Source organism: Sus scrofa, chromosome 13, assembly GCF_000003025.6.
Source record: "Sus scrofa isolate TJ Tabasco breed Duroc chromosome 13, Sscrofa11.1, whole genome shotgun sequence".
In the NCBI taxonomy this organism is placed as follows: Eukaryota; Metazoa; Chordata; class Mammalia; order Artiodactyla; family Suidae; genus Sus; species Sus scrofa.
In genome coordinates, this window is record NC_010455.5 from 83271467 (window position 1) to 83298330 (window position 26864).

General features: G+C 40.5%; 1 protein-coding gene and 1 long non-coding RNA gene across 2 annotated transcripts in view; one reads left to right on the forward strand and one right to left on the reverse strand.

Annotated features, from left to right (window-relative positions):
* ATR (ATR serine/threonine kinase) overlaps window positions 1–18520 on the reverse strand; it is a 114472-nt gene extending 95952 nt beyond the window's left edge. Inside the window, exons 1-7 of the mRNA XM_021069571.1 lie at window positions 18307–18520; window positions 9383–9474; window positions 7542–7691; window positions 4390–5267; window positions 3392–3570; window positions 2776–2967; window positions 339–529 (exon numbers count right to left, since the gene is read on the reverse strand). Of these exons, the coding sequence (XP_020925230.1) occupies window positions 339–529; window positions 2776–2967; window positions 3392–3570; window positions 4390–5267; window positions 7542–7691; window positions 9383–9474; window positions 18307–18365 (1741 nt within the window). The 5' untranslated portion in view covers window positions 18366–18520. The remainder of the gene's footprint in view (window positions 1–338; window positions 530–2775; window positions 2968–3391; window positions 3571–4389; window positions 5268–7541; window positions 7692–9382; window positions 9475–18306) is intronic.
* LOC110256309 lies at window positions 18551–19549 on the forward strand. Its single transcript, XR_002337705.1, has 2 exons — window positions 18551–18646; window positions 19070–19549. It is a non-coding gene; the product is annotated as an uncharacterized LOC110256309 (long non-coding RNA).

Here is a 26864-nt window from a genome sequence, read left to right on the forward strand (position 1 = left end):
TCTGTGAAACCAAAGGAATTAAAAGTGACTTTATGAAAACATTCATTTATACATTTTTTTAGGAGAAAGATCATAGATAGCATTCTTCAGATTCTCAAATCAAAAATTTTTAAATTACAAATAATTTCTACTTACTGAAATAGAACAATAAATCAAAATATTACACAAATAAATTTGGAACTTACAAGTTACTGATAAACCTCATAGAATTGAAAACAAGAAAAAACTTTAGGGTATTCCCAACATTTGTGCATTTAGGCATGAGGCAAAAGAGAAAACTTATTTCTATACTGATTACCTTGAAAAGTTATTTTGCTCTATTGCTTATTTGTACTCACCTTGAATATACATTAAAGCATCATATATTTTCATGACTTTGTCAATAACTGCCTCCAGGTCAGGTTTCTGAACAGATTCTAACAAAGTCCTACAGCTCTTAAGCACTTTTGTGTAAAACTCCAAAGACATCCATGTTATCACTTCTGAAGGTTTCTTCTTACATGTCTGTTGACAGTCCTTGAAATTACAGCTGTAGTTAAAACATTTTTAAGGCACAGAATTAAAATGAATTTTGTTATAGTCAAAACTAATACTGCAGCAAGCCAAAAGAAATTCAAACTATAAAACCTATTAACTTTAAACCAATTCAAAGCAAATGTGCATAAGACTTAATATATCATTATTATTTTAAGTTTAATCTCTTATGTCAGTCTAAATCACTCTTAGGATTTGGTAATTAAAATTAATCTACAAAGTTCCTATCGTGGCTCAGTGGTTAACAAATCTGACTAGCATCCATGAGGATGCAGGTTCCATGCCTGGCCTTGCTCAGTGGGTTAAGGATCTGGCGTTGCCATAAGCTGTGGTGCAGATTGCAGACATGGCTCAGATCCTGTGTTGCTGTGGCTGTGGCGCAGACCAGTGGCCACAACTCGGATTAGACCCCTAGCCTGGGAACTTCCATATGCCTTAGGTGCGGCCCTAAAAAGCCAAAAATAAAAAATAAAATTAATACAACAGGAGTTTCCACTGTGGTTCAGCAGGTTAAGAACCCAAGTAGCATCCATGAGGATGCGGTCCAATCCCTGGCCTCACTCAGTGGGTTAAGGATCTGGCATTAATGTGAGCTCTGCTGCAGGTCACAGATGTGGCTTGGATCTGGCATTGCTGTGGCTGGGATGTAGGCCAGCAGCTGCAGCTCTGATTCAATGCCTACTCTGGAAACTTCCATATGCCCCACTTGCAGCACTAAAAAGAAAAAAAAAAATTAATCTACGATATTTAAATGTGACATGACCAGGCTTTAAAATAACATAAGATACACCTGTGTAAACCCTTTTTTAATAATAGGACAAAAGCAGACTTCACCCTAAGTATAGCTATTCTTTCAAGTTATCTCACATTCCAAATTTAATGCAATCTAATTATTATAGTTTTTAAGGCCACACCCACGACAATACGGAAGTTCCCAGGCTAGGGGTCGAATTGGAGCTATAGCTGCCAGCCTACACCACAGCTCATGGCAACCCCAGATCCTTAACTCACTAAGCGAATCCAGGGATCTAATCCATGTCCATGAATATTAGTTGGGTTCGTTACTGCTAAGCCCAGTAGTGAACTCCCTATAGTTCTTTAAAAATCTCCTTCATAACTTTGTATTAACTATTTAAGTGTGAGTCAGGAAATACAGAATGAATGATCTTGTAAAAAATGAACAAGGAGTGTTAGTCTATAATGTGGCAGTAAAAATAAGACTAAATCTTCAAAGAGGGTCCACACTTTGTTTCTTCTGATGGAATAATTACCTCATGCTAAGATACTAGACTGGAAATATACACCTAACGAGTTCTAAATTCTTACTTTTATTTATTGACGGGCAAAGGTCTTTTGACTAAATGTTTGGTTAGAAGAGCACTGGCTTTTGAAATGTATAAAAATGTGTTCTACTCTGTAATCATATATGCCCAGGAAAGTTAGTTTAGGCTTCAAACAAAAAAGGGCCTCAATTTCTCTGAGCCTCAATTTCTAATGTGTAAAATGGACATAAGAGCATTTTCTTCATAAAACTGTTGTAAAGATTAAATAAGATATGTATAGTACTTAATACAGTACCTGGCATTTAGTGAGTGCTTAATCAAAAATTTTTTTTATCATTTTAGGGCCATACCCATGGCATATAAAGGTTTCCAGGCTTGGGGTCGAATTGGAGCTATACCTTCTGGCCTATGCCACAGCAATGCCAGATCTGAGCCACATCTGCAACCTAACACCATAGCTCATGGCAATGCCAGATCCTTAACCCACTCAGGGAGGAAAGGGATCCAACCTGCATCCTCATGGATACTAGTCAGACTTGTTTCTGCTGAACCATGATGGGAATGCTTAAAAGAAATTTTTTTTTTTTTTTTTGCCTTTTAGGGCCGCACCTGAGGCATATGGAAGTTCCCAGGCTAGGGGTCGAATCAGAGCTACGGCTGCCAGCCTATGCCACAGTCAGAGCAATGCAGGATCCAAGCCACATCTGTGACCTACACCACAGCACACAGCAATGCCAGATCCTTAACCCACTGAGCAAGGCCAGGGATTGAACCCACATCCTGATGGATTCTAGTCAGGTTTGTTAACCACTGAGCCATGAAGGGAACTCCTAAAAAATTTTTATTTCACTGAAAAGTTTGTGTTCCAAGGTCACAAAAATCAAGTAAAGAGGTCTCCTAAAACAATAAATTCAAATTTATTACATGAAATCCACCCAGAAAATGCAAGTTGTTTTACCAGTCCATGTTTTGATGAGAACAATGAACAGTACACAGAGCAGTCAGTTGTAGGATGACAGAGATTCCTTCTAATGTCTCAATAACTGGATTCTTCATATTATTGAATTCAAGGAAATTCTGAAGGGATTCAGCTTTCTGTTTCAGTAAATTCCATAATATGCTCTTTTTGTTCACATCCACATGTTTAAATCTGTAATTAATTATAACCAGAGTATAAAGGTATTCATATTCAATACAAATTTTGCTCACATATGAAAAATACTTAAAACAAAAGACAGCATGTAATGGCAACTACTGAAATTTAAAACAACTTTTACAGTTGGCTGAAAAATGAGTATTCTTTGACTACATTACAAAAAATAGTTTAACATTTTTAAAATAGCTGATCTATCATCTCAAGATTTTTCATGTGTTAAAAAGTTAAATTAGCCATGAAATCTTTTATACTGGAATAGACTACAAAAAGAAATATTAAAATATTTTAAGCATTCCTTTGACAACCTATAGAAAGAAAAAAAATGCACTCCGTGTATTTAAGTCAAAGAATTTAAGGTGATTTTTAAGTGAATAAAGTTTTATTAAGTGGCTAAATACAAACTGAATCAAGGTCATACTCCTCAGTCTGTTTTGGTGCTCTCTTGGAAGCATTTAGAGATGAGCTGAGTCGACGCCGTTTGGGTGATAGTCCATCACTATTACTGCTGGGGTTTTCCTGTTGAATTTGGCACTGAACCTTCTCAATGATTTCCATACTTTCCATTTTCAAGGCTGCATAAAGTGGGCCCAACAAATACTGAGGAAGCAAAAATAATTTTAAGGTAAGTTTATATTATTCACAGATAGCAAAAATGCATTAGGTATTAGTTATAAGATTTCACATAAGGTTTTTAATAAGGTTGCTTGATGAGACTATTTTCAGTCTCATCAAGCAAAACAAAGACCTAAGTTAATCTATACTATTTCAGAGTCTATAAATAGACACATACATAGTTCTACATCTAGAACTATGGTTCTATAGTCTTAGATAGCCTCAGACAACTCCTTCTCTCTCTAATCTGTTTTTCACTTGACCACAATGGCACAAAGAAAAATTCTTAATTCCTAAAGGGAACCACTAACTTCTTTCATACTACAAATTTAGCAAGACTTACAGATAAAATAAACTATTTAATCAACTTATTGCATATCTATTTTATTGTACTACCTGTATCCCATACTCCAAAAAAGGGCATAATTTGACATGACTAGTACTATATACCTATAGGTTTTCTAAAAGTAATTGTTACAACCTGTCAAAGAAAAATCCATGTGTGTGCTCAAAGTTTTTGCAATTAAGTTGATAACTGACCCTCTTTTAATTAATAAGGCAACAAACTCTACTTTAAAACATTCTACTGCCTTGGCAGTTCATTACCAATGTAGTGAACAAATCTTTCTGAAATCCAATTAAAAATCCATAATAGGAAGCCAAAGTAGATTATGAAAATCATCCCATTTTGAATGTACATTTGTATTATTAAAGATACTCTATCTTCTCATTATTACATTTGCATATATGCATACAATGAAGAACAGAATACATACTTAACAAGTAATCTTAAAAAAGACTTACCTCTGCTTCTACCTGAACCCCAAGCACATCCACAAGAGTTCTACAAATATTTCTCACATACACCTTCCTGACTTGTAAAGCAGATTCATACCCAGCTGGCACATATTTAAAGAAATACTGCAGCAAGTGGCATAAAGCTGCTTTTAGCAAATCAGACTTAAGCTGCACAAGCACACCGTCTTCAAACATGACACAGAGTTTTTCTAGCAGCATATTTAAATAGACAGGCTCAATATTTCTATAAGCTTCTGCTTCAAAGGGGAATAATGTCTTTATTAGCTTTGACAATGGCTCTTCATAGAGTTTCAGCTGGTCAGCATCCATGTCTACAAGGTGCTTTAATAATTCCAAAAATGAACTGAAGAAAGTGCTAGCTGGTTGTGCTGGTAGTCCTCCAAGCTCAAAGAGTTCAGTTAAAAGCCTAATTGCTAAGGCTTTAATTTTTGGACTACCACACTCTAGCAGAACACAACCAATCCGCCAAAGTAAAAGTTCTTGTCTTCTAAAAAACACAGTTGCAATAATACGAATAAGAACCGTTAATAAAGTGACTTCAAGAAACTCTAAATTTTGCATGTTCATAAACTGCAAAGGAGCTGGTTGTAAATATCCCACATGTTCATCTAATTGACTTAAAAATCGGCTAACTACCACTGGCCATTCCACAAAATGTCCCATTGCATCTCTTTTGTGGAGGTAAATCAAGTCTTCAAAAAGATGTAATAATTCCTTTGTCAGTACTCCAAAAATAGTAGGACTCTTGCTTTTAAAAAGAAACAATAATGAGCAGATGACTTCACAGATTTTCTTGTGTAACACATGACAGGATGGAGTTGCTGCAATCCGCAAAAGCCTTGTTATGATCCAATTACTGAATTCTTTGAAATAAAAAAATAAAAAAGATATTAAGTAAGTACATCAGGAGGCTAATTAATTTGTTAAATGCTTGATGACTTATTTTTAAGGTATAAACTTCACTAACAAAATACTCTAAAACACTCCCTACACAATGAAAACATAATAATTTAGAATACCAATTCTGGAGTCTGATAAGTTCCTAGCTTTCCACTTGCTAATTCTGTGAACTTTTCATTTCTCTAAACCTCTGTAACTTCATCTATGAAAGGGGAATAATGACATCTACTTTCTATTTTACCCTGATCAAGGAAGACAATATATGTGAAATTCTCAGCATTGTGCCTTAAGTTAAATAAATGCTCAATCAATAGTAATTTTCACTCCTTCAACAAATATTATTGAGTTGCGACTCTGTTCCAGGTGCATAAGAACAAATCAGTCATAGTCCTGCCTTCATGATTCTTAAAATATAGGTTCTTAAACTTAAGTGCAACTAAGAGATATACTTTATATCATGACCCAGTATACATATGCATATTTGTTTTATTTAAATAAATGAAACAAAAGCTTCATGAAATAATACTTACAACATGCAAAGTACTGTATTTTCTATTCAATTATATGACATCTTCATTTTATAATCTATTATTTAAAAATTAGTGTAGCAGATAATACAAAGAGGTATTTATAATACAGTTTAATAACTACCATGGTAGATGAAATGAAGAATACCTCTGTACTACAGAGTATAAAGAAAGCACAACTAAGCCAGTCCTAAGGTAGGCAGTCAGTAATGGTCAGAAAAGACTTGGAGGACATGTATTGAAGTCGAGTCTTGAAATTCAGACCAAAAAATTTAAAATACTCTACGCATTGTACAGAGAAAAAAGACGTTTGCTTTACATTTCTTTTCTTTTTTTTCTTTTTTTTGTCTTTTCGTCTTTTCTAGGGCCACAGCCACGGCATATGGATGTTCCCAGGCTAGGGGTCTAATCGGAGCCACAGCAATGCAGGATCCGAGCCAGGTCTGTGACCTACGCCACAACTCACAGCAACACTGGATCCTTAACCCACTGAGCGAGGCCAGGGATCGAACCCTCAACCTCATGGTTCCTAGTCGGATTCGTTTCCGCTGTGCCACAACAGCAGCTCCGCTTTACATTTCTTTATAAGGAAGTCAATAAAGGGACAAAAGCAGTGGAAAAGGTAAGGATAAAGCCTAGAAAAAAGCTTCAACATCTAGAATAGGAATCAGCAAACTTGTTTTTTTCTTTTTTTGTTTTTTAGGGACACAGCCATGGCATATGGAAGTTCCCAGTCTAGAGGTCAAATAGGAGCGGCAGCTGCCAGCCTAAGCCACAGCCACAGCAATGTGGGATCTGAGCAGCATCTGCAACCTACACCCCAGCTCACAGCACAGCTGTATCCCCAACCCACTGAGCAAGGCCAGGGATAGAACAAGCATCCTCACTTATACTAGTTGGATTCATTTCTGCTACACCACAACGGGAATTTCCAGCAAACTTGTTCTTTTTTTTTTTTTTTTTTTTTCTGTCTTTTTGCCATTTCTTGGGCCACTCCCTTGGCATATGGAGGTTCCCAGGCTAGGGGTCGAATTGGAGAATTGGAGCTGTAGCCGCCAGCCTGCGCCAGAGCCACAGCAACGCAGGATCCGAGCCGCCTGTGCAACCTACACCACAGCTCATGGCAACGCCAGATCCTTAACCCGCTGAGCAACGCCAGGGATTGAACCCATGACCTCATTGTTCCTAGTCAGATTCGTTAACCACTGAGCCACAACGGGAACTCCCAGCAGCAAACTTGTTCTTAAAGGACCAAACAGTAAATGTTTTAGGCTTGAGGTCCATATGGTTTCCATGTCAACTACTCAGTGTTGCCTTTGAGTAGCTGCAGACTGTAAGTAAATGAATGAGCATGGCTGTGCTCCAATAAAACTTTGTTCCCAGAAACAGGAGGCCAGACTGTAGGCATGGTGTATTAACAGCTGATCAAGAAGAAAGAGATTACTAAAAAGAGAATAAAGATAACTGCTTAAGTGTTCAATGTCATATAAACATATTCAATGACTTCTGCTACATTCTGGGTATCTAGTTCATAGCAAAAGAAAATAAGGATTCATGAAATAAAACTAACCATCATCATTTTGTACCCTCAAGTTATAGCAAATTTGACCAAATTACGTATAACAATATGTACAGTATATTTCAGAAAAGCAGAAGAGGCTAGAATTCATAAAGAGATTGCAAATGAATGCACAAACCAGCAGAACTTACCAATACAACTACTTTTGGCTTCATTTTGTCCATGGCTTCCATTCACATTTACAAACATAAGTGGGGAAGACTTCATGATATGCTGGATGAAATCAAGCAACATCACAGAGGTTGGCTGAGAGTCAGTTTTCTTTACAAGTTCCACAGCAACTAAAAAAATAAAAGTTTCATTTTAAAGACTCGGGACAAATTTTAAGACTCAGTCCTTCTGTTAAGAAACTAGACTTTGGAGTTCCCATCGGGGCTCAGTGGAAACAAACCTGACTGGTATCCATGAGGACTCAGGTTCAATCCCAGGCCTTGCTTAATGGGTTAAGGATCCAGCATTGCTGTGAGCTGTGGTGTAGCTTGCAGATGTGGCTTGGATCTGGCATTGCTGTGGCTGTGGCTTAGGCCAGTGGCTACAGCTCCAATTCAACCCCTCACCTGGGAACCTCTATATGCCTCAGGTACAGAGCCTATAAAAGAAAAAGAAAAAGAAAAAGAAAAAAGAAAAGGAAAAGAAAAAGAAAACAAAGAAACTAGATTTTGGTGACAGAATTATGTCCAAAACAGTGCTCACAATAAACTGATGGAGCTAAACACTAAAATCCTATCTTTCTAATTTTAAACGTTAAATAGTCACTTACATTCAACTAGTCTATATCCACTCACCAAACATGTGCTATAGGCCTACGACATGCCTGGCATTGTGTTAAAATCTGAGGATTAATAAAAAATAACAGCCCTCACAATGAGGTGAGAGTTAGACAAATAAACTAGAATTATAATACAATAGGTTAACTACATTGATCCATTAATAGAGGAGACAAGTGTCTGGCAAGATGCTGTAAAAGAGCTGATTCCTAAATGATGAGTCGGTCAAGCAGAGAGGGAAAGGGCAAGTAGTCTAAACAGTACCATATGAAAACATATCTTGCAAATACTCAGTAATCCTTTCTTATTTTTCAACAACTCATAATTTTATTGATTGAAAAAAGGCCAAATGAGTATTAAAAAGTCATAAAATCGGTGTCAAATTTGGAATTAAATTTATAAACCATGAGCCAAATACCTATATTACCTTGTTCGCATAATTTTAACAGATGTGCCACATACGACACCATCTTACCAAGTTAAAAATATTTGTGTTTTAGATTGCCACAGGAAATAGTTGATTCAACAACTCAGAGAAATCTTATTACCTCCCATACACAAAGTCGCCAACTCTTAAAGAGGTTTCTTTGTATTTTGTTTTTGTTTTTGTTTTGTTTGTTTTTGGTTTTTTTTGTCTTTTTGCTATTTCTTTGGGCTGCTCCCATGGCATATGGAGGTTCCCGGGCTAGGGGTCGAATCGGAGCTGTAGTCACCAGCCTATGCCAGAGACACAGCAACGCTGGATCCGAGCTCATGGCAACGCCAGATCGTTAACCCACTGAGCAAGGACAGGACCAAACCCGCAACCTAATGGTTCCTAGTCGGATTCGTTAACCACTGCGCCACGACGGGAACTCCTAAAGAGGTTTCTTTTAATGACATTTGCTGTTTCTCAACCACTGACATAAGACCTAGCTAAAATAAAACTAGACAAATACTTTATCTACAATAATATTACGTATTAAAGAAAAACTCATAGCCAGCAGCAAAAAAAATCTAGAAACAAAGAGGAAAACAGAATTACTTTAAAAGCCTAAATCATATTATATAACAAGTAATACTGTAAATAATTTGTTTATAAACTGTCATAAATACTATTTATCTAAAATTATTTACATAGAGAAAAATGCTAGTATCATGTTGTATACGTGGAAAAGAATACAATTTAATTTATAAAACTCATGTAAGAAATAATTGTTTCTTACCAACGTTTACATCTGTAAGTATTCGGTCAATGAACTGGCATAGAATTTGTCTTGGCTTCTGTACAACGGTATTATATTCCTCTGGACTGGCACTAAAATACAAACAGAATGTATTTAACCTTTAATGGGACTCACTATTTCATTTGCAAAAATTCTCTAAAATTGAACTTACCAAACATGTTTATTTTTAGTGTTAATAATGAGATTATTCTTCTGCAAAGTATCCAATCTGCAAAGACTAGACCTGCCCTGCCCAATACGGTGACCTTTGTCACATGCAGCTATTGAGAACCTGAAATGTCATTAGTCCAAACTAAGATGTGCTAGTATAAAACACATATTGAATTTTGAATATTTGGTACCAAGATGTATTATATATTGCATTAATAATTTTACATTAATTACATGTTGAAATGATAATATCTGGCTATACTGAGTTAAATAATATATATTATTAAAACCTTTTTGGGGGGTCTTTTTGTCTCTTTAGGACCACATTCGTGACAAATGGAGGTTCCCAGGCTAGGGGTCTAATAGGAGCTGTAGCCGTCAGCCTACACCACAGCCATAGCAAAGCACGATCTGAGTCACATCTGTGACCTACACCACAGCTCATGGCAATGCTGGATCCTCCACCCTCTGAGCGAGATCAGGGATTGAACCCGTGTCCTCATGGATGCTAGCTGGGTTCGTTAACTGCTGAGCCATGATGGAAACTATTAAAATGTCTTTTCAGCTATTTTCTTTTTGTAATGCAGCTACTAGAAAATTTTAAATTACACACATGGCTTGCATTATATTTCTATTGAGCAGTGCTGATCTAGACTTTTGGAAAACCTAAAGAAAACAGTTTCTTCAACAAATAAATTTCAAGGGAAAAAAGAGAGAAGAAACCTATAATGAAGACTTAAAAACTGTATCAACCAATTATAATGTATGATCCTACAATGGATTCTGAATCAGAAATAAAAACTAACAGTAAACTATATATTACAATTGGGAAAAACGAACACAGACTAGATGTACAGTTTGATGAGAAGAAATTATATTTTTAAGAGTTCCCTGGTAGCCTAGTGGTTAAGTGTCTGGAATTGTCACTGCTGTGGCTCAGGTCACTGGGGTGGCGTGGGTTTGATTCTTGGCTCAGGAACTTCTTCATGTAAGGCCAAAAAAATAAAACCAAAAAACAACTTATACTATCTATACAGCCCTGTAAAACATACATATATTTTCCCACTTATCTCAAACAATACTAAAAGAAAAAATGAGAAGATTAATTTTCTTGATTATTCAATCACAAAGTCCAATCCTAATTGTTTACATATAGGATCCATGGCAACTACAGCTGGTACATGCCATGATGGAAACAGTCCTGTACATAGTAAGCAGTGAAAAAAATGTGTTCAATGAATTAATGGTTCATAAGAATCTTTCTGAAGCTTGCGGCTCTTTAACCTTAATGCATAATCTTCTGGGCCTGTGCAGTATCTACTTATTCTCTACCACTAAACCACAGGCTCCTAGAAGTGGGAGACTATATTTTATTTCTGTATGAATTCCTGTAGCACCACCAGACCACAGGCTCCTACAGGAGAGAAAATGCGTTTGATTTCTCTTTGCATCCCCTTAGCCCACCTAGAACTGTGTCCTGCTTGACTGAAAACAACTAAGTTATTAGTGAAGTTAACAAACACAAGTAATGCAAACCCTTGGTAAATAGAATTAAAGAATATAGTTGTATGTTAAAGAGAAAAAACTTGGTGTTATTTATCTTATTATTTAAACCAGCTTTGCCCAATAGAAATATAATGCAAGTCGCAGTTGTAATTCAAAATTTTTGTTACAATAAGAATGTAAAAAAAAAAAAGCAATTTTTTTTTCGGGCTGCACCTGCAGCATATGGAGGTTTCTGGCTAGGGGTCTAATAGGAGCTGCAGCCGCCAGCCTACACTACAGCCATAGCAATATGGGATCCGTCTGCGTCTGCGACTTACACCACAGCTCACAGCAACACCAGATCCTTAATCCACTGAGCGAGATCAGGGATCGAACCAGCATCCTTCATGGATCCTAGTCAGGTTTGTTAACCACTGAGCCACGAAGGGAACTCCAAAAACAAGCAATTTTAATCACAACAATATATCCAAAATATTATTTGTACAAGTAATCAATATAAAAATTTTTACTGAAATTGTTTACAATTCTTTTTGGGGAGGGGGTGTTAGGTCATTAAAACCCAGTATCTTTATATTTGGAGCACATCTCAATTTAGATTAGCCACATGTGAAATGCTCAATGGCCACATTTGGCTAGTAGTGTCCTGAGTATACCGTAGGACATCACAAATTTAAATATAACAAAAAGTTTTTAAGTCTAAAATTACAAGGTAACATGAATTGTGTTAGACAAAGTTAGGAGATTTTGTCATAAACCAAGTATAATTTGACAAGTGTCATTTAAAAATGTGGTAGAAGAGTTCCTGTCATGGCTCAGTGGTTAACAAATCCGACTAGGAACCATGAGGTTTCTTCAATCCCTGGCCTCGCTCAGTGGGTTAAGGATCCGGCATTGCCTGAGCTGTGGTGTAGGTGGCAGATGTGGCTCGGATCCCACGTTGCTGTGGCTCTGGCATAGGCCGGCGGCTACAGCTCCGATTCGACCCCTAGCCTGGGAACCTCCATATGCCGCAGATGCAGCCCTAGAAAAGGCAAAACGACAAAATAAATAAATAAATAAATAAAAATGTGGTAGAGAGGAACCAGGATTGTGGGTGGTAGTCACAGTTTTCTATAAAGTTTAACTTTGTAAAAAGATTATGCATTCATGTGTCATTTGTATAATTTTTAAAAATCAGTTTTTAATAAAGGTAAAGTGATTATCATTCATTAGCTGTACTATCAGAATAAAGAAACTCATGAGAGAGTAAGCACTTTTTTTTTTTTTTTTTTGGTCTTTTTTTCTTTTCTAGGGCCACACCCGAGGCATATGGAGGTTCCCAGGCTAGGGGTCTAATTGGAGCTGTAGCCTCCGGCCTATACCAGATCCACAGCAACATGGGATCCGAGCTGTGTCTGCGACCTACACCACAGTTCACAGCAACACTGGGTCCTTAACCCACTGAAAGAGGACAGGGATCAAAAGGGAAACCTAATGGTTCCTAGTCGGATTCATTAACCACTGAGCCATGACGGGAACTCTGAGAGTAAGCATTTCTTAAGCATACTGGAAATTTAAGTATCACGTGAAGTTTGGATGTATTTAACCAACAGTTAAGCACCCCCCCCCGCCCCCGGGCAAGCATCAAATGCCAGGAAAACCAAGGGACAATGTATCTGCTCCGAAAGAATTCACAGTTTAAAAGACAAAAAAGTAAACAGGCAATTTTAACACCACACAGTTAGGTATTAACAGAGCCAATATAGGAGTTCCCGTCGTGGCTCAGTGGTTAACGAATCAGACTAGGCACCATGAGGTTGTGGGTTCGATCCCTGGCCTTGCTCAGTGGGTTAACGATCCGTCATTGCCATGAGCTGTGGTGTAGGTTGCAGATGCGGCTCAGATCCTGTGTTGCTGTGGCTCTGGCATAGTCTGGTGGCTACAGCTCAGATTCGACCCCCAGCCTGGGAATCTCCATATGCCGCAGGAGCAGCCCTAGATAAGGCAAAAAGACAAAATAAATAAATAAATAAATAAACCAGAGCCAATATAGAACATAAGAGGGACACTCAGTGAGTTTCCTGGTGGTATAGTGGTTAGGATTTCATGCTTTCACTGCTGTGGCCTAGGTTAAATCCCTGGTCTGAGAACTCAAATTCCCACATCAAGCTGCTGCACACTGCAGCCAAAAAAAAGGGGACCCTCAGCTCAAGCAGGACCTATCAGTCAAGGCTCCCTGGAGGAGGTGATACAAAGCTGAGTCCCTTAGGGGCTTGGTAGGTAAATAAGGAAGGAAGGAGAGTATCCCAAGAGGAGGAAACAACATATGCAAAGGCTCAGGAACAAAAACATAAGCTGCTCTAAAAACTATAAGAGGTTCTATCTACATGGCCACAGAAGAGGGAGGCAGTAGCTGGAAATGAAGAGGGAGAAAAGGTGGAAGCTGAAAGGGCCCACTAAGGAGTTTGGACTTTGTACTCAAGGCAATGGAACACGGAAGGTTAAAGTGAAGGTCTTTAAAATGTGAATTAAATTATCTTATTTCCCTGTTTAAAACATCTGAATAGCTTTCCACTGAACTTAAACGAAAATGTAGCACCTCATTCTGCCCTATAACATGCTAAAGGATCTGGCCCCTGCTTACTCCTCCATCCCTAATTAACACCATTACCCTCTTTGGCCTCCATGTTCTAGATTTATTCCTCTTCTTTAAAAAGTAGGCTCCTTCCCATCTAGAGATCTCTGCATTTCCTATTCCAGCTCAAACACTTTTCTTCCCAGTTTAACATGACTGGTTTCTTTTCACCATCCAAACCTCCTCCAGTGGCTAATGTTGCTGCTCTACAGCTCTTCATCTCCCTCCTACTCATTGCCCATTTAATATATATTCATTGCTGTTTAGGGCTATACCTACGGCATATGGAGGTTCCCAGGCTAGGGCCTACACCAGAGCCACAGAGATGCCAGATCTGAGCCACGTCTGCCACCTATACCACAGTTCAGGGCAATGCTGGATCCTTAACCCACTGAGCAAGGCCAGGGATCAAACCCGCAACCTCATGGTTCCTAGTCAGATTCGTTTCCGCTGTGCCATGATGGGAACTCCATCCCCATTTAATATTTTAATGGCAATTATCACTACTGGAAAATATCTTGTGATCATAAAGTAATTTTAAACAGGAAGATCAGAGAAGTCTCTTAGAAACAACGTATGAATGGAAACAGCCAGTGTTAAGACAGAAGAAACAACAGTGCAATGGAATGAAGGTGGGAGTGACTTTTGTGTATTTGAAAGAGAAGGCCAGTGTGTTGGAGTAGAGTGAGTAAGGGAGGTACAAAAGCCCAAGGGTCAGAGGTAGGCAGAGGCCAGATTATAAAGGAATTTAGAGGCCTTGGGATGGAGTTTGGATTTTATTCTAGGTGTGCTGGAAAACCAAAGGAAGATTTTTGATCAGGAGAGTAATGTTATATAATCTACGTATGATTTATAGTTGTAAAAATCACTTTGGTTGCTGAGTGTGAAATCCACTATAAATGGGTAAAAGTGTAAAAAGAAAGATCAGCTAAGAAGTTACTCTAATAGCTCAGATAAGAAGTTATGGTGATAGTAGTGGAGATGGTTTTAAGTGTTTTTTCAAAGACAGGGTTAACAGGACTTGTTGATGATTATTAAGGGGTAAGGGGGAAAAAAATCAAGGATAACTCGCAGGCTTATTTTTCCTTTTTGACTGCATCCAAGATATGCAGAAGTTCCTGGGCCAGGGATCAAACTTGTGCCACAGCAGTGACAGTACCAAATCCTAAACCCACCAAGCCACCAGGGAATTCCCTTTTAGGCTTTTGATTGGTACATTTACAAATAAATAAGGACAGTAAATCAGGAGTTCTGCTTTGGATATGTTAATCTTCTTTTCTGGGTGTAGATGTTGAATAAACAACCTAACATATACCTCTGGGCTAGATATACATTTGGGAGTTATCAGCATTTAGACAGTATTTTTTTTCTTTTCTTTTTTTTTTGCTTTTTAGGGCCACTTGTGTGGCATATTGAAGTTCCTAGGCTAGGAGTCTAGTCAGAACTGCTGCCGCCAGCCTACACCACAGCCACAGCAAAGCAGGATCCGAACCACATCTGCAACCTACACCACAGCTCATAGCAATGCAGGATCCTTGACCCACTGGGTGAGGCCAGGGATCAAACCTACATGCTTGCGGATACCAGATGGGTTCGTTTCTGCTGAGCCACAACGGGAACTCCTAGATGGTATTTAAAGCCATGAGACTAGACAGAGTTACTGAGGAGGAGAGTTGTAGTGCAGTGGAAACTAATCCAACTAGTATCCATGAGGATGCAGGTTTGATCCCTGGCTTTGCTCAGTGGGTCCAGGAACCTGTGTTGCCGTGAGCTGTAGTGTAGGTCGCATATGCAGTACAGATCCTGCGTTGCTGTGGCTAAGGCGCAGGCCAGCAGCTGTAGCTTCGATTTGACCCCTAGCCTGGAACCTCCATATGCCATGGATGTGGTCTTAAAACGCAAAATAAATAAATAAATAAGGAAAGAGGACAATCGATGTAGCCTGAAAGCACATATGGAGCCAAGAATGACTCCTAGATTTCTAGTTTAGAAAAACGAGTGAACATGGTATCATTTACTGAGATATCTCCCTACTTCAGTGAACGAGAGGTATTTAAACAAAACAAAACTTTGGGAGGTTAGAACATACAGAGAATTTGTATTGGATATATTGAGTCTTAAATGCATGTAGGACACCCAGGGAACAACTAATGGGGTTATCAGAACAACTGCAGTATGTGGTTGGATATAGTTTTGTAGGAAATAGATATGGGAGACATGCATTTAGAGTCATCAAATAGCAGATGGTAGTTGACAGCAGGAAAATAGATGAGATCAAACAGAAAGACTATAGAGAAAAGAGTGCTAATAGGAGTTCCCGTTGTGGCCCAGCAGGTTAAGAACACAACATATTGTCTATGAGAATGCAGGTTCAATCCCTGGCCTCATGCAGTGGGTTAAGGATCTGGTGTAACTGCAAGCTGCAACATAAGTTACAGATGCCGCTTAGATCCAGTGTTGCTGCAGCTGTGGTGCAGGCCTGGGAACTTCCATGTCCCACAGTGCAATCATGAAAAAAAAAAAAAAAAAAAAAAAAAGGGAGTGCTAACAGCAGAAAACATTGGAACAAAACTTATCCCTGAGAGACAGAGGAAAAGGAGGCCATACATTTAAACAGTAACATCTTACTTTTTTCAGAAATCTAATTGCCACGGTCACTTAAGAAAAAGAAAAAAAAATTAAGGAGAAAAAGACTTGATGGCTTGAATTTGAAATCTAGCTCTAATAATTGCTATCCTTTTGACTTTGTGACTCTGTTTCTTAATAAACAGTGATAATATTTGGTCCATTCTATATCATGGAGATACTATGTGAATGAATAAGCTGCAATGAAAAAGTCATGACAATTAAAAACTACTATTAGGTAATTCTCCATGGGTAAGTGTTTTTGCTTTTGTTTTTGTTTTTGTCTTTTTTGTCTTTTTTAGGGCCACACCCACAGCATATGGAGGTTCCCAGCCTAGGGGTCTAATCAGAGCTGTAGCTGCCAGCCTACACCACAGCCACAGCAACGCCAGATCTGAGCTGCATCTGCGACCTTCACCACAGCTCACGGCAATGCCGGATCCTTAACCCATTAGGCGAGGCCAGGGATTGAACCTCATGGTTCCTAGTCGGATTCATTTCTTCTGCACCAGGACAGGAACTCCTAAGTTTTTTTTTTTATTATTCCTTCTCTTAAAATGGCTACAAATGAATCAAAGGTAACATAAGCTCTGTTGATGAAAGAGACTATAAATAAATCCAAGATAGTATTATTTTTATCAACAAGTATCATACTGGAAGAGAGAAAAGGGAAGAGAAGTATTAATCAGCAAATTCTATATTAAAGCAGGGGGAAGGGGGAAACACCCTGAGCTTTACATGGAGCCTGAAAGATGAAATAGGTACATCAACTTCCTGTGTGAACACCTGCCTTCATCTTCTTAAGAAAGGTAAATGTTACTTTACAAAATGTTTACCCAAGTATGATTGCAACACTCATGCCAAGGGGGAAAAAATCATACACACAAAAAGAGGATGATTCAGTTAAGACAAGCATGGTGCTGTTATTTATAACCTCTTATGTATGTAACTGAGGAAGACTAAATGTCAGTGTCTTGGTATGGCTAACAAGTGGAGAGGGACACAACTGCACTGCACAAAGAAAGGAAATTAAATATCCCATGGGCTTAAAATCAGTTGTGGCTGTGTGCTAAGTTTTCAAACAATTTAAGAAATTGGAAAGCAACTATTCCAATTGACAGTTCAAATGCAGTAGTGGTACAAGCCCACTTTTCTATTCACAGTAGGTTACCAAAAAAAAAAAAAAAAAAATTGAACAAACACCCTGCCTAGGCCTGGTTGAGGAAAGGTTGTAGGTGTGTTGAAGGACAGCAGACATCAACATCTCTCCCTTCTGTTGCGGCAGGAAACTGGTTTACATGATTCTATTCTCAGGTTTACAGGGGAAAAAAAAAAAAAAAGCTATGCAAATGGAACATTAAATTATCTTCAAATTTTGGCTTCATTCTTGCACATTTATATTTTGCAGACGTTGTGGTCGATTCCTGGGATTTCTGATTGAACTAACGAATTGGGGACTGGATGATCAACATGAAAAGGGTCCCATCTCCAGAATGGCCTATGGTTTCACTTCTAAGAAAGACACAAACTGCTTTTTCGAGCAACTGGCCTTCCTTGCATAAAATCTGAACAAATGACTTTTCATCCGAGGGCAGTTTGGGGTCAAAACATAGAAGACAACAGAAACTGAGACAAATCCACAGGTCAAGTACTCCATCAAGGAAAGAGGCTTTTGAGAAGCAAAGCAGTGAGTGTAGGGAAGTGATCAGAAAGTTACCATCCGGCGGGACCCTTCTTTCCCGCCGCAGAGGCAATCCCCTGGGGGTGCTGGTGGGGGAGGAGCTTCAGGGCGCCGCTGAGGTAAAGTGGGACCTGCAGACGGCCCTCCCCTCGGACCCGCATCTGGCGGGTCTGCGGCGAAGCCCCCAGTCCTTTTAACCGCCTCTCTGTAGGAGAAGCGCTCTAATCAGCCACGGAGTGTCTCCACAAGGGCCCGGGTTGAGGGGATCGGAACTAGGACGCGCGCGGCTGGGGAGGGAGAGCACGTGAGATGCCGGCCTGGCCCTACCTGCCCAGCTCCCGCAGGGCCGGGATCATAGACGCCAACTCCAGACCATGCTCGCCCATGCTGAGGACGTGCACCACCGGTCAACTACACCCAGGCGGGCTCCTGGCGTCTCCACAGCCACCTCCGATGAGAAAGCGCGGCGCCCGACGGTGCCTCGCGGGGCCCAAAACTCCTCCCGGAAGCCGTGCGGGCCCGCTCGCCAGGTCCTAGTTCTTTTCTGCGTAGGACCCGGGGGAGGCCGGGAGGCCGAAGTGGGTGGGGAGAGTGGGCGGGGCAAGGGACGCGGCGCGGCGGAGGGTCAAGTTTCCCCAGTTGGGTTCGCTCTGAGATAGGCAGCTTGGTAAGTGGCCAGGCAAAAATCGTGAGAGTTTTGGTTTTTAGTTGCTCTGCTCTGTCACTCCCAAGCTTGGGAGGCTCAGAGAACCCAGACCCCGGGTCCTGGGAGGAAAGGGGCGTGGCGGGCACTAGCCCAGAATCCCTCTCATGACAAATGTGAAAAATGAGACAATTCAGCATCTAGAGCCCCAAGATCAGATCCAGGTCTCCCCAAAGACGCCCCCAGGTTCTTCATTTTCTTACTGTTCTCTTGACGGGTGTCTGAGAGGTATGGCGCAAAAGGTGGGCTCCTCCTTGTCCCAGCGGATATTTTTTCCCCTCAAATTGAAGTCTGCATTAGGTTTCCTTGAGGATACTCTCAAGTTTTTTCCTTTCTTTTCTTTTTTTTTTTTTTTTTTTTTTTTTGGTATGGCCGCAACCGCGACAGACGGAAGTCCCCTAACCAGGGGTCAGATCCGAACGCAGCTGCAGCATCGTTGGATCCTTTAACCCTCTGTGGCAGGCTGGTGACTGAACTCTCGCCTCCATAGTGACCGGAGCTACTGCATTCGGATTCTCAACCCATTGTGCCACAGCGGGAACTTATCAACCTTTAATATTTAAGAAGAGGGTTAAATTGTGTTTATTTGTGGCTCATCAAGTGAGCGACAGTATTGTGTGTATTTATGTCACCTTTACCTTTGGCGTCTATTACCTGTGATTTAATTTTTAAGTAAATCAGTGGATTTTGGCTGTAGACATTTTGTAGCTCAACCTAGTTTTTTTTATACGAAAAATGGTCATCATAAGAGGCTGTTAACATGTCAAAGTTATGTTTAATCAGGCAAGGCCAGGCAGTGTATTTACCTTTGTTCCCTAACACAGGAGAATAATTGTTACACAGTATCTTAAGAAAAAAAAAAAAAAAGGAGGGAGTTTCTGTTGTGGCTCAGGGGTAGCAAACCCTGCTAGTGTCCATGAGCACCCAGTGGGTTAAGAATCCCTGGCTTCACTCAGTGGGTTAAGAATCCCGTGTTGGCGCAAGCTGAGGTGTAGATGGCATACGCCTCTTGGATCTGACCTAGCTGTGGTGGAGGCCAGCAGCATATGGAGGTCTGACTTGACCCCTAGGCTGGGAACCTCCATATGCCCTGGATGTGGCCCTAAAAAGACAAAAAAAAAAAAAAAAAGAAGCGGAGTGACAGCCAAATAGGCTCCTGTCTCAGGGATTTCGCGTTTGCTAAACCCTCTGCCTTGACCTTAAATATCCCTCTTAAATACCCTTCTTTCATCACTTCTCTTCAGATGTTTGCTGAAATGTCACCAGAAAGCCTCATATGGACTAGCACACTTGCACTCATACTCTCTCCCCCTCCATCCTTGCTTTATTTTCCTTCATAGCACATAGAATCAAGTTATATATTAAATACTATTTTTTTGACTGTCTCTTCCAATTAGAATATAAGCTCCTTGAGAGCGGGATTTTGCTTAGATACCTGGGACCTAAAAGAGTGCTTGGGATATAGTTGGTATGTAGTAATTATTTGTTAAATACCAGAATGCTATAGTGGGTGTTAGAGCACCAGGGAAAGAAAGACGGTTGACTGAAGCAGTGACATTTCAAACAAGATTTATTGACCAGCAGAGTGGTTGGGAGCACTGAGCAAGAGGAACTCAGAGCTGCCCGCTGTTGGGAGAAATTCAGGTTTTATAGGCTGGGGGTTTTGTGCTGAGTTCTGTAGGTCCAGGATGGTGGTTGAGATCAATGTATAAAAATTTAACTTTCTCGAAGTCCTCGTTGTGGCGCAGTGGAAATGAATCTGACTGGGAACCATGAGGTTGTGGGTTTGATCCCTGGCCTCGCTCAGTGGGTTAAGGATCTGTTGTTGCCGTGAGCTGGCCTGCATTGCTGTGGCTGGGGTGTCAGCCGGTGTCTACAGCTCTGATTGGACCCCTAGCCTGGAAACACCATATGCTGTGCATGCTACCCTAAAAAGACCAAAAAAAAAAAAAATTAATTTTCTCTTTGGGCTGTCTTTGTCCTTGGGAAGTCAACCGCTTCATGGGCTTGGTTTTTCCACTTGTGGCGGTCCAGTGAAGTGGAGGCTGCAGGTCTGAGTCTGGGTGGGTCAATGAGTCATGCAGACTTACTCTTTTTTAGGTCTTCATTTTAGTTTCTACCTAAGAGTGGGCAGATCATGTGATTTTGAGTTGAGCCCCTATGCAAGTTCTCACTCCATCTGCTGGAAACTATAAAGTTGGTTGAGTTACTTAACCTCTTTGTACTAAAATTTTTCATCTATAAAATGAGATTATTAATATCTACTGCATAATGTTATAGTAAAGATAAAATAAGAGGTGGTAGTGTCCTACAGTGGAATATCATTTCGTAGTTAAAATGAATGAAGTGTGAATTCTGAAAACAGTGTTGAGTGAAAAAAAGCAAAAGACAAAAGGATACATAACAGTATCAAGGCACTTACATACCTTTTGAACTCACAAAATAAGGCTTTGTGTGAGTGAATTGTGTATACATATATATATGATAAAAAAAATTTTTCTTAATGGTTGGAAAGGCTATACATCAACTCCAGGAGAGTTGTACCTCTGGAGAAGGAGAGAAGGGATGTAATAATAAGTTTTCAATATATCTGTGAAGATTTTCTTTTAATTGGATTGGATTAATCATGACAAATTTAACGTTTACTATGTTTGGGTGACCTGCTGATATCTCTCTAATTCTTCCGTTCAGATCTCTCTCAGATTTATATTTCATATGTCTACCTTTCTACTGCATTTTTTTCCTTGAGTTTTTTCCCAGGCATTTTATTTTTAACTTTTTGTTATGGACACTTTCAAATATATATGAAAAATAGAATAGGAGTTCCCTGGTGGTGCAGCAGGTTAAGGATCTCGAGTTGTCACTGCTGTGCCTCCAGTTAACTGCTGTGGAACTTCTGCATAGCCTGGGTGTAGCCAAAAAAAAAAAAAAAGTAGAGAGAGTAGACTAAGTAAACCCCCCCACCTATGCCCATCATCCAACTTGAACAACTATTTACATGCATATGGCCAGTCTTCCTTTCATCTACAACCACCCCTCCCATTCCCCCTTCCTCTAACTGGATTATTTTAAAGAAATCTCAGACATCATATCCATTTATCTGTAAACACTTGAGTGGGTGGGTATCTTTTCAAGGTAAAGATTCTACCACCTAAACACCAAACCCATCCACTTCCCTCCAAATCCCATTATTACCCTTCTAGCTTCAGACCATCACTGTCTTATACTCAAAAGACTTCAGCCACATTCTAGCTTACCTTTCTTCCTTAGGGCTTGTTTTCCCTCCAATCTATTCTCTACACTACAGTACGTCAACTTTCTTGCTCTTCAACAATTATTGAAATTTTTAAAATATGCACCCTAATATGTGCATATTCATTTATTAACAGTGCATATTTAGTACCACATTCTAATATATGTGAAACTTATTATAATGTAAATTTGGACCTAATACAGCTGTTGATTGCTTCCTGTCCACCTTTTATCATTTAGAGGAGTGGAGTGCCAGGGGAGAATGAATCCGAAAGCAGAGAGGCTGAGGTGAGCAGGTTTCTATGTCCTTGGGACCTTGGTTTTCTAAGCTCAGTTCACAGCAGGGCACCAACTAATGTCCTGGAAGTTTCAGCAAACCTGTGTATAGAATGGTCCCCATTGATGATTAAACTAGAGCGGGAAATGACCACCGGGTGGCACCACAAACCCAAATGAGAGCAAAATGGACTTGGTTCTCAGGCAGACACCCAAACTCCTGGCTGCCTAGCTCTGCAAGTTCCATTGTAATCCATTGGATTTTTTTTAAACTCCATTTTCCCAGGATTTTACTATATACACTGAAATAGAAATCTTAAAGAAATGAGGTTAAGAAATGTAAGCAATTTTACAAGCTCCTTTCTACAAGTAAATGGACTTCAATATACACTTCCTTGGTACACACACACACTCACACACACACTTTTTGCATTTTAAATAATTGTGTTCTTTTGTTGTTGTTTTTTGTTTTTTTTTGTTTTTTTTGTCTTCTTGCCTTTTCTAGGGCTGCACCTGCGGCATATGGAGGTTCCCAGGCTAGGGGTCCTAATCGGAGCTGTAGCCGCTGGCCTACACCAGAGCCACAGCAACGTGGGATCCAAGCCATCTCTGCAACCTGCACCACAGTTCATGGCAACACTGGATCCTTAACCCACTGAGCAAGGCCAGGGATCGAACCCGCAACCTCATGGTTCCTAGTCTGATTTGTTAACCACTGTGCCACGACGGGAACTCCAAAATATGTAGGAAGCTTAAAGGTAAATAAAGCTTTTTGAAATAATTGTAATAGAAAAAATAGAAATCTTAAAAATAAAAGTAAAGCTATTTGTCTTCCTGTCCACATGGCAATTTCACATCTACTAGGGCTGTGTTATAGAACTAAGGCTCCATTGTATTTGGAGACAATTCAGAAATGAAATGGAGTGTTTCTCCATGTGTCTGGGAGATTTCTATCTCAGTAACAAATTGCTGGCATTTACATTGCTGAAGTCTTAAGTATGACCCTAAGATTATATCAAATTTATTGAATGGTAATGATTACATTTGAAACCATTACTTTTACTTTTCTTAAAGTCCTTTCATGTTTTTCATCAGCTGTTATCCTCTCAGTAGCTCTGTAATGTAAATAAAGCTCTTAAGGAAGGAGGTTTCAACCTTGAACATGCATCAGAATCACCTGGAGGGCTTATTAAAACAGATTCTGGAGCCACAGCCCCAGAGATGCTGATTCAGTAGCTATGACAGGGAACTCAGTAATTTGCATTTTTAACAAGCTCTTAGGTAATGCTGATGCTGCTTGTTCATGGACCACTCTTTGAGTTAGCACTGTTTTAGGAGCATTTCTTAACCTTGACTACACATTGAAATTATGTGAGTGGCAAGCTTTTTAAAAATATCTGGGCAATGATGGAACCTCACCAGGGTCCAAGATAGTGGAGTGGGAAAACCCTGAGCTCATCTCCCACAGGCACAGTGAAACTACAGTTCATTACAGAGCAACTATTGATGAGAAAGACTGGAAGAGTAGCAGAAAGGGAACCACAATGATATAGGTAGGAGGGGAAGAAACATGATGTAGTCAATACCCATGTGGGTGCCCCAGAAACTGGATAATAATCACAACTGCAGAGGTTCTCCCCAAGGAGTGAGGCATCTGAGCCTTGTATCAGACCACCCAGCCTGGGAGTCTTGCACTGGGAAGATGAGGCCCCAGAAAGTTTGGCTTCGAAGACCACTGGGACATACTCTGGGGAGAGTCAGAGTGCTGGGGGAAGTAGAGAGTCTACTCTTTTTATTTTTATTTTTTTTTTTGTCTTTTGTCTTTTTAGGGCCTTACCCATGGCATAGGGAGGTTCCCAGGCTAGGGGTCGAATCCCAGCTGTAGCTGCCAGCCTACCCCACAGCCACGGCAACTCAGGATCTGAGCCGTGTCTGTGACCTACACCACAGCTCATGGTAATGCTGGATCCTTAACCCACTGACTGAGGCTAGGGATCGAACCCACATCCCCATGGATACCAGTTGGGTTCTTTAACCACTGAGCCACAATGGGAACTCTAGAGACTCTTCTCTTAATGGGGATACACAAAATCTCTCATGCTCCAGGACCCAGGGCAAAAGCAATAATTTGAAAAAAGCCTGGGTTAGACCCACCTGCTGATCTTAAAGACCCTCCAAGAGCGGCAGGAGGCAACTGGAGCTCACCCTGGGGATATAGACACTGGTAGCAGCCATTTTTGGGGAGCGCTTTCTACCACATGGACACTGGAACTGGCAAGCACCATTTTGGAATTCTCCCTCAGGCTTATTAGCACCAGAACCCAGCCCTGCCCACCAGCCTTTTGCACCAGTCCTGGAATATCTCAGGCCAAGGAACTAGCCAGATGGAGACACACTCACTCACCAAAAGGCCTGGGCCTCCTGAGCCCATAGCCACCTTAACTTGGCCTCACATGCCAGAGGGCCCAGACCCTGGCCCTGCACACCAGTGTCAGCATAGTCCTAGGAACCCACAGCCCTACAGCTAGTGACCCTAGGATCTAGCTCCACCCACTGGTGAGCTGGCTCTAGCCCAGAGACCAGCTTCACTCACCGGCAGCTAGGCACCAGCCCTAGGACCCACCGAGCCCAGCCCCATCCACTACTAGGCCAGAATATCAGCTCCAAGAGCCCTAAACACTGCAGCCAGAAAATCCCAGGACCCAGCTTTGTTCCCCAATGACCTAGTACTAGCCCCAGGACCCAGTCTTACCCAAAGTAGGTAGACAACTGCCCCGGGACCACCAAAGCCCTGCAGCCTGCCATACCCAAAACTAGCCCACCCACCAGCAGGCCCCAACACCCTTCCAGTAATAATACCAGCCTCAGGACTCCTCCCACCCCAACCCCCACCCTAGAACCCTGACCCTGCCCAACAACAGGCTAATACCAGCTCTGAGACATCTTGGACCCATCAGCCATCTGCCCTGGGATCTACACACACTCTTCAGTGGGCCAACACCAGCTTTGGGATACCTCAGACCCTGGAGTCATCCATATCAGGAACTGGCCTCGCCTAGCAGCAGGCTGATATTAGATCCAAGACCTGTAGCTCGGCAACCACGCACTTCAGAACCTGACCCCACCCACCCAAGGGCCAGCACCAGCCTCTGAACCCACCAGGGCCTCACAGCCAGCAGCCTCTGCACAATGTAGGGCATGGCAACCAACCAGACCAGGGACCAGACCAGCCATGTCTACCAGACTTTCCATAGTAATCAGCCCAGCATAACAGAAGGTCCCACAGAGCCCAAATAGGGGACAGCCCTAGCACATACAGCTCTGGTAACCAGAGGGCAGTGTGCCACAGGGATACATAGAATGTATCCTCTCCCACAAAAGTCCACTTCTCCAACATCAGGAAACATAACCAACCTACCAGTTACATAGAAATAAAAACGGAAAATTAAGCAAAATGTTCCAAATGAAGAAAGAAGATAAAACCCCAGAAGAACTAAGTAAAGTGGGGATTGGCAATCTACCTGATAGTTCAAAGTCATGATCTTGAAGATGTTCAAAGAACTCAAAAGAAGATTGGATGATCAGAGTATAAGAAGTTAGAAGTTTTTAACAGAATTATATAAAAAGGAACAAAACAGATGAAGAATACAGTAATTGAAATGAAAAATACACTAGAAGGTATCAGTAGTAGATTAGATAATACAGAGGAATAGATCCATGAGCTGGAAGACATGTAGTGAGAATCACTGAAACAGATAAGAAAAAAGAAAAAGGAATAAAAAGAAATGAGAATAGTTTCAGAGACCCTCTGAGACAATATCAAGCATATAATGTATAAGCAATATAGGAGTCCCAGAAGGAGGATAGAGAAAAGGACACAGAACGTATTTGAAAGCATAATAGCTGAAAAACTTCCTTAACATGGGAAAGGAAACAGACATCGAGGTCTGAGAAGCACAGAGTCTCAAATAGGATCAACCCAAAGAGGACCACATCAAGACACATAGTAATTAAAATGACAGAAAATAAAGCTAAAGAGAGAATATTAAAAGCAGCAAGGGAGTGCATTATGTATTTAAAGAGATGAAAGGAGAAAACTTACAATAAAGAATCCTCTAGGTGGCAAGGCTTTCATTCAGATTTGATGGAAAGATCAAAAATTTTACAGACAAACAAAAGCTAAAAGTTCAGAACCACTAAACCAGCTTTACAAGAACTGTTAAAGGACACAACATTGTAAATCAACTATACTTTAATAAAAAAATTTTTTAATGAAATATTAAAGGGATTTCCTTAAGCATAAAGGATCACAATTAGAAACATGAAAATTACAAAAGGAAAAAGTTCATTTGTAAAGGCAAATATACAATAAAAGTAATAAATCCACTACATAGAAAGCTAGTATAAAGGTTAAAAGACAAAAAGTAGTAAAATTGGAGTTCCCGTCGTGGCGCAGCAGAAATGAATTTGACTAGGAACCATGGGGTTGCAGCTTTGATCCCTGGCCTAGATCAGCAGATTAAGGATCCGGCATTGCTGTGAGCTGTGGTGTAGGTCGAAGACGTGGCTTGGATCTGGCATTGTTGTGGCTGTGGCTGGCAGCTGTAGCTCTGATTGGACCCCTGGCCTGGGAACCTCCATATGCGCTGGGGCA